The following is a 15510-nucleotide window of genomic DNA, read 5'->3' on the forward strand; positions in this document are numbered from 1 at the left end:
AAAGATCAGGAGCCTCTGACTGGGCTGCCTGCACCTCTGCCTCCAATTCAGGAAAAAGAGCAGAGACCACCACACCTTCAGCCAAAATGGGACCCGGGTCTTCAAAATTCCCGCCTCCCGGAAAACAACGTGACAGGGCATCTGCCTTCACATTCTTAACTCCAGGGCGGAACGTGACAACAAAATTAAACCTAGAAAAGAACAACGACCATCTGGCCTGTCTCGGGTTCAGACGCTTGGCTGACTCCAAGTAGGCCAGATTTTTATGGTCAGTAAATACGGTAATAGGGTGTCTGGCTCCCTCTAGCCAATGGCGCCATTCCTCAAAAGCCAACTTGATGGCCAACAATTCCCTATCTCCCACATCGTAATTTCTCTCTGCGGAGGAGAGTTTTCTTGAGAAAAAGGCACACGGTCGCCATTTGGCAGGAGAGGAACCCTGAGACAAGACCGCCCCCACACCCACCTCAGAAGCATCAACCTCAACTATGAAGGGTAAAGAAACATCAGGTTGCACCAAGATGGGAGCGGAAGCAAAACTCTCCTTGATATCAGAAAAAGCCTTACGCGCCTCTACTGACCAAGAAGAAAAATCTACCCCCTTTCTGGTCATATCAGTGAGTGGTTTAACAATAGAAGAATAATTCAAAATGAACTTCCTGTAATAATTGGCAAAGCCCAAAAAACGCATCAGCGCCTTTTGATTCTCAGGAAGCTCCCACTCAAGCACAGCGCGGACCTTCTCGGGGTCCATGCGAAAACCAGAAGCGGAGAGAAGAAACCCCAGAAATTGAATTTCTGGAACCGCAAACACACATTTTTCCAGTTTCGCATATAATTTATTCTCCCGCAGGATGAGCAAGACCTGACGTAAATGTTCCTTATGAGTTTTGAAATCGGGAGAAAAAATCAAAATGTCATCCAAATACACCAATACAAATTTTCCCATCAAATGATAAAAAATGCTGTTCACGAAATGCTGAAAAACGGCTGGGGCATTCATCAAACCAAAAGGCATAACCAAATTTTCAAAATGGCCCTCAGGGGTATTGAAGGCCGTCTTCCATTCGTCCCCTTCTCTGACCCTGACCAGGTTGTATGCCCCTCTTAAATCTAATTTGGAAAAGACTTTAGCCCCAACAACCTGGTTAAATAGGTCCGGGATCAGAGGAAGCGGATAAGGGTCACGAATTGTGATATTGTTCAGCTCCCTGAAATCCAGACAAGGTCTTAAAGAACCATCTTTTTTCTTAACAAAGAAAAAACCAGCGGCAACAGGTGACTTCGAGGGTCGTATGTGTCCCTTTCTCAGACTCTCAGAGATATAAGCACGCATAGCGATCCTCTCAGGTTGGGAAAGATTGTATAAACGAGATTTAGGCAGCTTGGCGTCTGGGATGAGATTAATAGGGCAATCGTACTCCCTGTGCGGGGGCAAATCCTGAACTCCACTCTCAGAGAAGACATCCGAAAATTCAGAGAGAAAAGATGGTACTAGTCTTAGTAGCAACCTCAGAAACAGATGTCGTGAGGCAATTCTCTCTGCAAAAGTCACTCCAACCATTTATTTGCCTCGCTTGCCAATCAATGGTGGGGTTATGCTTAGTGAGCCAGGGCAGCCCCAACACCAGAGGGGTGGGTAAACCGCTAAGGACGAAACATGACACATCCTCAACATGAGCATCACTCACAATTAAACGGATATTGTGAACTATGCCCTTTAATGATTTTTGAGAAAGTGGAGCGGAATCGATAGCAAAAACAGGAATATCCTTTCCCAAAGTGCGCACCTGGAAACCATGAGTTATCGCAAATTGATTATCAATGAGATTGACCGCTGCTCCACTATCCACAAAAATCTCACAAAAAATGTTCTTGCTCTCTAGCGCCACCCTAGCCGGCAGGACAAAACGGGAACTACAAGCAAATGGAAAACCTTCAATTTCCGCCTCAACCCTGCCAATAGTAACAGACGGAACATTTTTAAAAGATTTTTTCCTGTTTGTTTCTTTATTACTCCCAGAAAACTGCCTGAATCTCCTAGAGGGACAAATATTTGCCAAATGATTAATACCTCCACAACAAAAACAAACCCTCCCATGCGAGCTGAATCTTCTATTGTCAGAAGCAATCAACCCCAGCTGCATGGGCTCCTGCTCAGAAGGGGCTGACGGCGACTGAGACCCCTGCGCACAGAACGGGACCGCTGCACTGTCCTGGGACTGAGTATGACAGGAAGGGGACATCTCTCCTCCCTCTCTAAGACGCCTGTCAATACGAACGGCCTGAGACATAGCAGAGTCCAAAGAACTAGGCCTCTCATGAAAGGCAAATGCATCTTTCAATCCCTCTGAAAGACCATGGCAAAATTGACTTCGGAGCGCAGCATCATTCCAACCAGTATCAACTGCCCATCTCCGAAATTCTGAGCAGTATATTTCTGCGGATTGTTTACCCTGGCATAATAGACGTAGTTTAGACTCAGCCAGAGCAATACGATCCGGATCATCATATATCTGACCCAGGGCTAAAAAGAATTCATCCACTGAACGGAGGGGCCGTGCCCCCTCCGGCAGCGAAAAGGCCCAGGACTGAGCGTTACCTCTGAGCAGCGATATAATGATCCCCACCCTCCGTTCCTCATCACCAGAGGAGTGGGGAAGAAGGCGAAAATGGAGTTTGCAAGCCTCTCTAAAACGCACAAAATTCTCACTACCCCCGGAGAACGTATCCGGGAGCGAGATTTTAGGCTCAGAACAAACTCCATGAACGCAAGCTGAACCGGTCACTTGAAGCTGAGAAAAAGTCTTACGGAGATCAGCTACCTCCAATGAAAGACCCTGGAAGCGTTCAGCCAAAAGTGAAACCGGATCCATGCTTGAGACGGTTATGGCGGCTTATAATGTCACGGACGGTGTACAGGAAACAAGGCAAAGCAACATGTATAAACGACTCGCTGGATCCAAAAACTAAGGAACCAAGGGAGACCCCTGCAGAAGACCTGGCACTTTCCCTGGCTGCTCAGCCTATGCAAAGATCCGAATGGTGGAGGTTTGCATATCCACGAACCTTGACTATAAAGCCCTGAGCACCCTACAATAGTGAGGGGACACGACCACCGGCTCCCTACACAAGATACGGAGGGAGTCAGGGTCACCTGGGATCCAGCAAACAGAAAATAACAGATAAAGGTACAACACTTAGCTTTGAAGCAAACAGGAGGACAGAGTCAGCGTGCACACACACTCCAGGAAGTAGTATAAGCCGCCCAGAAAAGCCTTCTAGGGAAGAATTTAAAGGGAAGCAAATAGTCCAACACATGACAGCTGAGAGAGGCTAACGAGAGGAGGAGCTGAATACCACAACACAGAAACTCAAGGAGGAGGTTCTGAAAGGCCTCTGTCAGAGCTTCTCAGCTGTCTGGTTGTGACACCACCTCACCACTCTGTGACTGGGCCACTGTGTTGATGACTCATGCGATTCCCACCCTCACCACTCTGTGAATGGGCCACTGTGTTGATTCCTCATGCAATTCCTCATGCGATTCCCACCCTCACCATTCTGTGACTGAGCCACTGTGTTGACTTTTCATGCTGCTGCCACGTCATGGTGGCACTACTTGTTTCAGCGTGTAATGTGAGGGATGAGAATCCATTTTGTATAAGTATTTTCTCCATCTTGTGCATATGTGGAAAATTTAAATTAATGAGCCAGCTGGAAGGATATGGGGAGTTCTATCTACAAAGCCAAGGTAGCCACTTCCTTATCAGAGTTTGACATGCAAGAGAGTTATGTTCTCGCTGTGTTTCGGGATGTGCTGCTAAAGAATGCTTACCTTGAGATAAGATGCTGTAGAAGGTTTTAACCATTAAAAATTCTGTTCATATGGTGCGGAAGTATTACCTTATATGAATAACTAATCAAATCACTAGTTTCGATTTCCACCGCCTTGGTGGGGTGCCTGATTTGTCTATGTTTATCTGTAGTGTTATAAAGATGTATGCTTATGTGTAAAACTTGGCACCCAACGTGAGGATCGACTAAAGGACACTTCATTGATCTCTTGGCAACTTGGCTAGTCCAGACTGGGATGCACAGATATAAAAGACAGCGCTGAAAGGTAAGAGACTTTATCTTACATTATATCTGTGCCTCTATGACCGGTTGTCTGGTTTGGGGGATTGTTGAAGGAACATACGTATAAAGTCCTTTTACAGTCGAGTCCATATTGATAAATAATCTTGAAAGTTGAAAATACGTATGATTGTTGGGTTTAGTTTCTGATCAGTAACTTTGATTGGGATGTTTTTTTGTCTGGCTTTAGGAGTCACGGTATAGGTTTTGTTTGTTCTTTATTGTGTTTGGAAAATTGCAGAACATTATAGCCAGGGAAATCAAAGTCCTTGGACTCAGATGACCGGTTTGTAGACATTTGATTTGTATAAAAAAATCTGAGAAACAGAGGTGAATATAGTGAGGAAGCTCTGAGAAAACTAAGGAAATAGACATCTGAATTTTGTTACTTTCTATGGTTGTTCTGCTACAGCAATGGGGAATAATTTTAGTTATAGGACAGCCAAAACATTGGTGAAGGAAAGGGGAGGTAAAGAGGGTTTGAAGAATGTGGACAAAGTGTTGGAGATGTTGTACGAGGTAGATTGTTGTATACTCAGAAAAAGAAATGTGAGAAGTCTGAGATACACCACCTCCATACTTCCTGGCCAGTGCCCCTTCTAGAGAGTCCAGGAGTGGACCAGAGGGAAGGATGTGTAACGTCTGTGGAAATCAGAACCCAGACCGGACAGACACTTGTAAGGTTTGTGGGACACGTCGATCCCAGAAACCAGCAGGCATTTATCCTGCATTGGCTAAGACTAGAATCCTACCTACTCAGACACCCAAGACAAATGTCACGGCTTCATCCACCTCTATGGCTCCTGAAGCCCCAGGACCGTCAAGACAGTATGGTTATGTTACTGTGACAGAATATCACCCTTGGAGTCCTAAAGACCAATTAGGACTGTTGACTAGACTCCCAGACCCTCTGATAAGACCAATGCCCACTGCCAGGATGTTACAACAGATTCAGTCAACATACAGAGCCACCTGGGCTGACCTGAAGGACTTAATGTTACTGAAACTAGGGGAATCCCAGTATCAGGTTGTGGACCCTTTCCTGACTGAACATAGGAGGAGGGCTTTTGACAATTTGTCTCTAGAAGACTGGGAAAAAACTCTACCATCAGGGGCAGAGTTTATCCGAGTTTTCACAGAATGGGCAAAAGAAGATGAGAGTTCCAGGAGTCTAAAAGACGTAGTTCAGGGACCTCAAGAGACAGTAGAGACGTATGCAGCTGGACTTCGGACCATTTGGACTGACATGGGGTGGGATCAGACTGGACCAATGGGTGAGAAATTGTTGACATCAGCATTTATGGAAGGCTTGAGACCTGCTCTGCAAGCCAAGATAAAACCCTGTAAACCTGAATGGCGAGTCACTCCACTGCCACGATTGATTGATGCTGCAAAAGGTTTAGAACTGAAAATGAAAAAGAATTCAGGGGCAACAGTCAAATATGTCAATCAGGGCCAAGGACAGCAACAAACCTCCCGTAGAGATTTCAGATGTTTTAGGCTACTTTCACACTGGCGTTTCTGGGTCCGCTTGTGAGATCCATTTCAGGGCTCTCACAAGCGGCCCAAAACGGATCAGTTCAGCCAAAATGCATTCTGAATGGATAAGGATCTGTTCAGAATGCATCAATTTAGCTGCGTTTGGTCTCCGTTGCGTTTTTTAGACTGTCACTAAAACACAGCTTGCAGCGTTTTGGTGACAGTCTGACGATGCGGAGCCCAACAGATCTGTCCTGACTTACAATGTAAGTCAATGGGGACGGATCAGTTTTTCACTGACACAATATGGTGCAATTGAAAACGGATCCATCCCCCATTGACTTTCAATGCAAGTCAAGACGGATACGTTTTGACTTCGACTTTTTTTTGAATGAAAACCCCTTGTTATGTACCAGCTGTGGGATTTACAGGAGAAACAGTTTTTGTCTGTGCATCTGAGCCAGCTAAACTAAAGATAAAAGACAGTACAGTTGTTACCCAATAGTTAGTTAAAGAAAACCTGCCAGAGACTCTTTTAGGGACTGATGTTTTGCAAGCTCTGGGAGCCCACATACACTTTGACCCTGATGGCACTACCCGTTAGGATTTTGGGGCACCAAAGGAAGTATTATGTCCCTTAATAGCGACACTGGCCCTGCCTGAGACTGAACCGTCAGAATTAACTCTTGTAGACCAGGCTGTTCATGAAGTGGTACCAAAGGATTTGTGGGCAACATCTAACACAGACATTGGAAGACTCCCTGTGTCTCCGGCTATGGTGCATCTCAGGCCAGAATGTCAGACTCCCTCAAGTGAAGCAGTACCCCCTCAGTCATGCCCAGGAGATAGCAGTGGCCAGTCAAATTGATGCTTTTCTCCAGGCCGGTGTTTTGATAAAAATACCCCGCTGTTCCCAATAAAGAAGAAACCAGCTAAGGGACAGCCTGTCAGTTACAGGATGGTTCATGATCTTGGAGAAGTTAACAAGGTGACTCCAGTAGTGCCAAACCCACATTCCTTACTGTCACAAGTTCCATCCACTGCTACGTGTTTCACAGTGATAGATCTGGCAAATGCTTTCTTTAGTGTCCCGCTGCATCCTGACTGTCAGTATCCGTTCGCCTTTACATTTACGGGTAACCAGTATACTTGGACCGTCCTGCCTCAGGGAGCTCAGAACTCCCCGACCATGTATACACAGGCTCTGCAATCTGTCCTTACAGACCGGGCACCGCCGGCTCAGTGGTCCTGTTACAATACGTGGATGATTTACTCCTGTGTGTTAAAACCAATGAAATTTTCTATGAGGCAACTACATCTCTTTTAATTTTCCTACATCAGAATGAGAGCAAAGCCTCAAAACAAAAGCTGCAGTTTTGTAAAAACAAGGTTGTGTTTCTAGGACACTGCCTCTCCCATGGAGCTCGCCACCTAAACCCAGAAAGAAAGGAGACAAGTGCCCAAAGGAGCACAAAGCCTACGGGTGTTTTTGGGGCTGGTGTCATACTGTCGCTCCTGGATTAGACATGCCTCCATGTTATTGCAGCCTCTGTATGATTGTCTGTCATCTGACCCATTTCACCTGACAGAAGAGGCAGTGAATAATTTCCATACATTGAAGCTGTGCATAACCTCGGCCCCAGCCCTGAGTACTCCAAAATATGACGAGGAATTTAACTGGTTCTGTTCAGAAATGCAGGGTCACAGCACGGTTGTACTGACTCAGAAACATGGTGACCGCCAGCGGCGTGCTTTTCAGCCAAATTAGATCCTGTCTCCATAGGCGCCCCCTACTGTGTCAGGACGGTAGCGGCAGTGCAGGCAATGATAGAAAAAGCCTCTGAAATTGTGTTCGACTACCCAGTGACTGTACAAACACCTCATGACATACAGGGCATATTAACACAGGTTCAACCTCAGAATATTTCTATGGCCAGGCAACTCAGACTTCAGTGTGCACTCCTCATGCCGCTAACATTTCCTTCACAAGGTGTACTACTCTGAATCCTGCTACTTTGTTACCAATCACAGATTCAGAAGTAGGGGATGGTGGCATAGAAGGTACGGGCAGCCTCCTAAATGACATGATGGAACGTGACCCCCATGACTGTGTACAATTAATGCAACAAGAAATGTCAGGATTTAATCATGGCCATGAAAACCCCCTTGATAACCCTGATGTTGAGTATTCTGTAGATGGAAGCAGGTTGATGGGAGAGGATGGCCGGTTCCACACTGGATATGCAGTGGTCACACAGCATGAGGTAGGGATAGCTAAACCACAGCCACCTCACATGTCAGCGCAAGAGGCCCAGCTGAAGGCACTCACTGAGGCGTGGAAATTGGCCAAGGGGAAGAAGGTGAACATCTACACGGACTCAAGGTATGCTTTTGGTGTTGCACATGACTATGGACCCATATGGTGGGCTAGAGACTTTCTAACATCAGCAGGCCAGCCAATTAAAAATAAAAACTCTGTACTTGAACTTATGGACTCTCTGTTATTACCAAAGGAGGTTGCTATTATTAAGGTAAAGGCTCATACAAGATGTACCAGGGTGGAAGCAAAAGGAAATGATCGAGCAGACAAGACAGCCAAACAAGCTGCACTCCAGCCACTAAATGCTGACGCCACCCCGGTGAGAGCCTTGAGACCTGAGGACATTTCAGTAAGTACATTTCAAAGAATGCTCGAACAAGCCCCTCCTGAGGAAAAAGAACTTTAGGCAAAACAAGGGGCCAAACCTGATGAACATGGAAATTGGACAAACAATTACAAAATGTGTCTACCGCGCCCTCTATACCCAGCTATGGCTCAGGAGGCCCACGGACCCACTCACCTATCAAATGGTGCCATGGTAAGTGTGGTTAATGCAGGGTGCATTGCTCCAGGATTTTCTACAGAAGCCGCTCGATTTGTACAAGGAAGTATGGTCTGTGCATTTTAAAATCCAGATCAAGTGGTGAAGACTACAAGCAAGCACACCCCCAGGCCACTTTACCCGTTCCAGAGACTGCAGATAGACTATACACAACTGCCTAAGGTAGGAGGATAGGAATTTGTCCTTGTGTGTGTTGATCTCTTTTCAGGGTGGCCGGAAGCCTTCCCAGTAGCAAAGGCAAATGCAAAGAACACAGCAAAGAAGCTGGTCAGCGAACTGGTGTGCAGGTATGGTGTCCCTGAAGTTATGGAATCAGACAGGGGTTCCCACTTACCAGGAGAAGTAATGAGGGAAGTGATGCAGGCTTTAGGGGTCACCCAAGCTTTCCATACAGCGTACCATCCACAAATCAGCGGCTGCGTCGAGCACCTAAATGGCACGCTCAAAATTGAAAATTCAGAAAGCCATGCAGGAAACTTGGCGTCCTTGGCCTTTAGCCTTATACTCAGTCAGGACCACTCCAAACAGAAAGACCAGATTATCCCCATTTGAGATTCTGTTTGGAAGCGCCCCCAGATTGTATTTTCCACAACAGTTGCAAATGAACAATGATCGCCTAACAAGCTACATGCGGGCCTCACAAGGAGGCTTGAGCACAGCCATAAACAAGTGTTTGCTTCCCTTCCAGATCCAGATTCAGTAGAAGGAACACAGAGTCTGCAACCAGGAGACTGGGTGGTGATAAAACGACATGTGAGGAAAGGCCTGGATCTCAGATTGGATGGTTCTTTCCAAGTTCTGTTGACTACTCATACAGCAGTAAAGGTTTAAGGAAAACCTAACTGGATACACGCTTCACACTGCAAGAAAGTTCTGACGTTCAAGGATGAAGATCCTCATGCGGATGGCCGCCCTAAAGGTCCATTCACACATCCGCAAGTGTTATTCGGTCCGCAAATTGCGGATCCGCAAAACACAGACACCGGCCATGTACTTTCCGCATTTTGCGGACCGTACATGGCCGGCACTTTAATAGAAATGTCTTTTCTTGACCGTGTCTGCCGACAAGAATAGGACATGTTCTATTTTTGCCGGAACGGAAGTGCGGATGCGGACAGCACACTAATCCTGGGAATAACGGCCCTGTACCAACCACTGAAGGATAACTGGGACAATGCACTTATCCGACACCACCAGGTGCTGTTTACAGGACACAATGACACTGACAGTAAAATTAAAGACTGTGGGGGGTTCAGTCCGCACAACCCTATGCAGGTGCAGATTGCTATGGTGAAATACAGATACAAACGCAAAAACACAAATGCAATCGCACTCTGCACCCAGCGCTCTGCCCTGCCTCTATGCTGGATGTTGAATGAGGCATTGGTGTACATTTTGGCCAAAGCGTAATAAGCCACTCACCACGTCAAGGTCGCTTCCATGAGTGGCCCCTAACACTAGTTCCTACCTATGGGCCACGACAGCCACATAAAGTCCAGGGAGCGCAGGCACAGCATGCACGCCAAGCACACTCTGCTTTTAACCCCGTCCGGTGCCATTACAGCTTCCATCGGATCCAGGGATGCAACTACCAACACGGGGCCGGTGTGAATGTATCCTGGGGGCCACAGCCAGCGAGGGCTGTAGATATATATATATATCCTCTGTATACAGGGGCCGGTGTGAATGTATCCTGGGGCCACAGCCAGCGAGGGCTGTATATATATATCCTCTGTATCCTGGGGCCACAGCCAGCGAGGGCTGTATATATATATATATATATATCCTCTGTATACATGGGCCGGTGTGAATGTATCCTGGGGCCACAGCCAGCGAGGGCTGTATATATATATATATCCTCTGTATACAGGGGCCGGTGTGAATGTATCCTGGGGCCACAGTCAGCGAGGGCTGTATATATATATCCTCTGTATACAGGGGCCGGTGTGAATGTATCCTGGGGCCACAGCCAGCGAGGGCTGTATATATATATCCTCTGTATACGGGGCTGGTGTGAATGTATCCTGGGGCCACAGCAAGCGAGGGCTGTATATATATATATATATATATATATATATCTCCTCTGTATACAGGGGCCGGTGTGACTGTATCCTGGGGCCACAGCCAGCGAAGGCTGTATATATACAGTACAGACCAAAAGTTTGGACACACCTTCTCATTCAAAGCGTTTTCTTTATTTTCATGACTATGACAATTGTAGATTCACACTGAAGGCATCAAAACTATGAATTATCACATGTGGAATTATATACATAACAAAAAAGTGTGAAACAACTGAAAATATGTCATATTCTAGGTTCTTCACAGTAGCCGCCTTTTGCTTTGATTACTGCTTTGCACACTCTTGGCATTCTCTTGATGAGCTTCAAGAGGTAGTCACCTGAAATGGTCTTCACTTCACAGGTGTGCCCTGTCAGGTGTAATAAGTGGGATTTCTTGCCTTATAAATGGGGTTGGGACCATCAGTTGCGTTGTGGAGAAGTCAGGTGGATGCACAGCTGATAGTCCTACTGAATAGACTGTTAGAATTTGTATTATGGCAAGAAAAAAGCAGCTAAGTAAAGAAAAACGAGCGGCCATCATTACTTTAAGAAATGAAGGTCAGTCAGTCCGAAAAATTGGGAAAACTTTGAAAGTGTCCCCAAGTGCAGTCACAAAAACCATCAAGCGCTACAAAGAAACTGGCTCACATGCGGGCCGCCCCAGGAAAGGAAGACCAAGAGTCACCTCTGCTGTGGAGGATAAGTTCATCCGAGTCACCAGCCTCAGAAATCGCAGGTTAACAGCAGCTCAGATTAGAGACCAGGTCAATGCCACACAGAGTTCCAGCAGCAGACACATCTCTACACTCACCTAAAGAATTATTAGGACCACCATACTAATACGGTGTTGGACCCCCTTTTGTCTTCAGAACTGCCTTCATTCTACGTGGCATTGATTCCACAAGGTGCTGATGGCATCTTTAGAAATGTTGGCCCATATTGATAGGATAGCATCTTGCAGTTGATGGAGATTTGAGGGATGCACATCCAGGGCACGAAGCTCCCGTTCCACCACATCCCAAAGATGCTCTATTGGGTTGAGATCTGGTGACTGTGGGGCCATTTTAGGACAGTGAACTCATTGTCATGTTCAAGAAACCAATTTGAAATGATTCGAGCTTTGTGACATGGTGCATTATCCTGCTGGAAATAGCCATCAGAGGATGGGCACATGGTGGTCACGAAGGGATGGACATGGTCAGAAACAATGCTCAGGTAGCCCGTGGCATTTAAACGATGTCCAATTGGCACTAAGGGGCCTAAAGTGTGCCCAGAAAACATCCCCCACACCATTACACCACCTCCACCAGCCTGCACAGTGGTAACAAGGCATGATGGACACATGTTCTCATTCTCATTCCTGGGGGCCACAGTCAGCGAGGGCTGTATATATATATACACTGTATACAGAGAACGGGCAGAGATCCGCGCTGCACACCCACTTCCGGTGTCTCCCGCTCAGAACCCGCCGTCTACCTGCTGCTCCAGCTGCTCCACCTGTGATAAAGCCTCGGACTGCTCAGCTCCGCCCCTCATGTCACATGACTGCAGTGTCACCCCAGGTCCTTCAGCACCACCAGCCTCCACTGCTCAGCTCCGCCCCTTAATCATATGACAGTGTTGTCATCCCAGGTCTTTCAGTAACACTTTTTTTCTCCACTGCTCAGCTCCGCCCCCTTTATCACTGGTCACATGACATTGACGTCTTTACAGGTCCTTCATCACTTTACATCTAAGCTCCGCCTCCTGAGAAATCACGTGGTGACATCATCCCAGGTCTTTCAGTGACACTTCTTCTCTTCACTGCTGCTTATTTCCGGTGCTGTGTAGAGAAGCGCCCGGGATGGAGGCCTCCTTCACATCAGCAGGTGAGAGGCCCCGGTGTAGATGTAGTCGGGGCGGCAGTGCACCTGCTCCACCTGCAGGGGGCTCCACAGAAACTGATGGGGGTCCCAGCGGTCAGACCCCTCCCATATTATAGTCACCCGACCCCTGGGGATGGGGACAACCTGCTGCACCCGGAGTGCCCCTTTAAGTCTTCCCTTTAACCCTTCAGGACCAGGAGGATTTTTAGTTCCGCTGTAGCCGCACAGAGCGGACATTCTGCGGTTACTGTGGAGGAGACTGAGGAGCTGTCTGCCCGGGAGACGCCAAGCAGCCCTTTATTAGAGGGGTCCTCCGCTCAGCGCAGTCCATTCATATCCGATCAGCGGGGTCCGGCTCTATCGGTATATACTACAGGAGGAGGGATGTGCCCTGTATACAGGAAATGTGTCCGGCTCTATCGGTATATACTACAGGAGGAGGGATGTGCCCTGTATACAGGAAATGTGTCCGGCTCTATCGGTATATACTACAGGAGGAGGGATGTGCCCTGTATACAGGAAATGTGTCCGGCTCTATCGGTATATACTACAGGAGGAGGGATGTGCCCTGTATACAGGAAATGTGTCCGGCTCTATCGGTATATACTACAGGAGGAGGGATGTGCCCCGTATACAGGAAATGTGTCCGGCTCTATCGGTATATACTACAGGAGGAGGGATGTGCCCCGTATACAGGAAATGTGTCCGGCTCTATCGGTATATACTACAGGAGGAGGGATGTGCCCCGTATACAGGAAATGTGTCCGGCTCTATCGGTATATACTACAGGAGGAGGGATGTGCCCTGTATACAGGAAATGTGTCCGGCTCTATCTGTATATACTACAGGAGGAGGGATGTGTCCCGTATACAGGAAATGTGTCCGGCTCTATCTGTATATACTACAGGAGGAGGGATGTGTCCCGTATACAGGAAATGTGTCCGGCTCTATCGGTATATACTACAGGAGGAGGGATGTGCCCCGTATACAGGAAATGTGTCCGGCTCTATCGGTATATACTACAGGAGGAGGGATGTGCCCTGTATACAGGAAATTTGTCCGGCTCTATCGGTATATACTACAGGAGGAGGGATGTGCCCTGTATACAGGAAATGTGTCCGGCTCTATCGGTATATACTACAGGAGGAGGGATGTGCCCTGTATACAGGAAATGTGTCCGGCTCTATCGGTATATACTACAGGAGGAGGGATGTGCCCTGTATACAGGAAATGTGTCCAGCTCTATCGGTATATACTACAGGAGGAGGGATGTGCCCTGTATACAGGAAATGTGTCCGGCTCTATCGGTATATACTACAGGAGGAGGGATGTGCCCCGTATACAGGAAATGTGTCCGGCTCTATCTGTATATACTACATGATGAGGGATGTGTCCCGTATACAGGAAATTTGTCCGGCTCTATCGGTATATACTACAGGAGGAGGGATGTGCCCCGTATACAGGAAATGTGTCCGGCTCTATCGGTGTATACTACAGGAGGAGGGATGTGCCCTGTATACAGGAAATGTGCTCGGCTCTATCTGTATATACTACAGGAGGAGGGATGTGTCCTGTATACAGGAAATGTGTCCGGCTCTATCGGTATATACTACAGGAGGAGGGATGTGCCCCGTATACAGGAAATGTGTCCGGCTCTATCGGTATATACTACAGGAGGAGGGATGTGCCCTGTATACAGGAAATTTGTCCGGCTCTATCGGTATATACTACAGGAGGAGGGATGTGCCCTGTATACAGGAAATGTGTCCGGCTCTATCGGTATATACTACAGGAGGAGGGATGTGCCCTGTATACAGGAAATGTGTCCGGCTCTATCGGTATATACTACAGGAGGAGGGATGTGCCCTGTATACAGGAAATGTGTCCAGCTCTATCGGTATATACTACAGGAGGAGGGATGTGCCCTGTATACAGGAAATGTGTCCGGCTCTATCGGTATATACTACAGGAGGAGGGATGTGCCCCGTATACAGGAAATGTGTCCGGCTCTATCTGTATATACTACATGAGGAGGGATGTGTCCCGTATACAGGAAATTTGTCCGGCTCTATCGGTATATACTACAGGAGGAGGGATGTGCCCCGTATACAGGAAATGTGTCCGGCTCTATCGGTGTATACTACAGGAGGAGGGATGTGCCCCGTATACAGGAAATGTGTCCGGCTCTATCGGTGTATACTACAGGAGGAGGGATGTGCCCCGTATACAGGAAATGTGTCCGGCTCTATCGGTATATACTACAGGAGGAGGGATGTGCCCTGTATACAGGAAATGTGTCCGGCTCTATCGGTATATACTACAGGAGGAGGGATGTGCCCTGTATACAGGAAATGTGTCCGGCTCTATCGGTATATACTACAGGAGGAGGGATGTGCCCTGTATACAGGAAATGTGTCCGGCTCTATCGGTATATACTACAGGAGGAGGGATTGGTCCTGTATACAGGAAATGTGTCCGGCTCTATCTGTATATACTACAGGAGGAGGGATGTGCCCTGTATACAGGAAATGTGTCCGGCTCTATCTGTATATACTACAGGAGGAGGGATGTGTCCTGTATACAGGAAATGTGTCCGGCTCTATCGGTATATACTACAGGAGGAGGGATGTGTCCGGCTCTATCTGTATATACTACAGGAGGAGGGATGTGTCCGGCTCTATCTGTATATACTACAGGAGGAGGGATGTGCCCCGTATACAGGAAATGTGTCCGGCTCTATCGGTATATACTACAGGAGGAGGGATGTGCCCTGTATACAGGAAATGTGTCCGGCTCTATCGGTATATACTACAGGAGGAGGGATGTGCCCTGTATACAGGAAATGTGTCCGGCTCTATCGGTATATACTACAGGAGGAGGGATGTGCCCCGTATACAGGAAATGTGTCCGGCTCTATCTGTATATACTACAGGAGGAGGGATGTGTCCCGTATACAGGAAATTTGTCCGGCTCTATCGGTATATACTACAGGAGGAGGGATGTGCCCCGTATACAGGAAATGTGTCCGGCTCTATCGGTGTATACTACAGGAGGAGGGATGTGCCCCGTATACAGGAAATGTGTCCG

General features: G+C 47.4%; 1 protein-coding gene across 1 annotated transcript in view; it reads left to right on the forward strand.

The window, feature by feature from the left end:
- Positions 1-12344: 12344 nt before the first annotated feature.
- The window catches only part of LOC122933871 (gastrula zinc finger protein XlCGF17.1-like), a 46291-nt gene continuing 43125 nt past the window's right edge, over positions 12345-15510 (forward strand). The window contains exon 1 of the mRNA XM_044288957.1: positions 12345-12426. Coding sequence (XP_044144892.1) covers positions 12402-12426 — 25 coding nt within the window. The 5' untranslated portion in view covers positions 12345-12401. The remainder of the gene's footprint in view (positions 12427-15510) is intronic.

Source organism: Bufo gargarizans, chromosome 4 (assembly GCF_014858855.1).
Source record: "Bufo gargarizans isolate SCDJY-AF-19 chromosome 4, ASM1485885v1, whole genome shotgun sequence".
In the NCBI taxonomy this organism is placed as follows: Eukaryota; Metazoa; Chordata; class Amphibia; order Anura; family Bufonidae; genus Bufo; species Bufo gargarizans.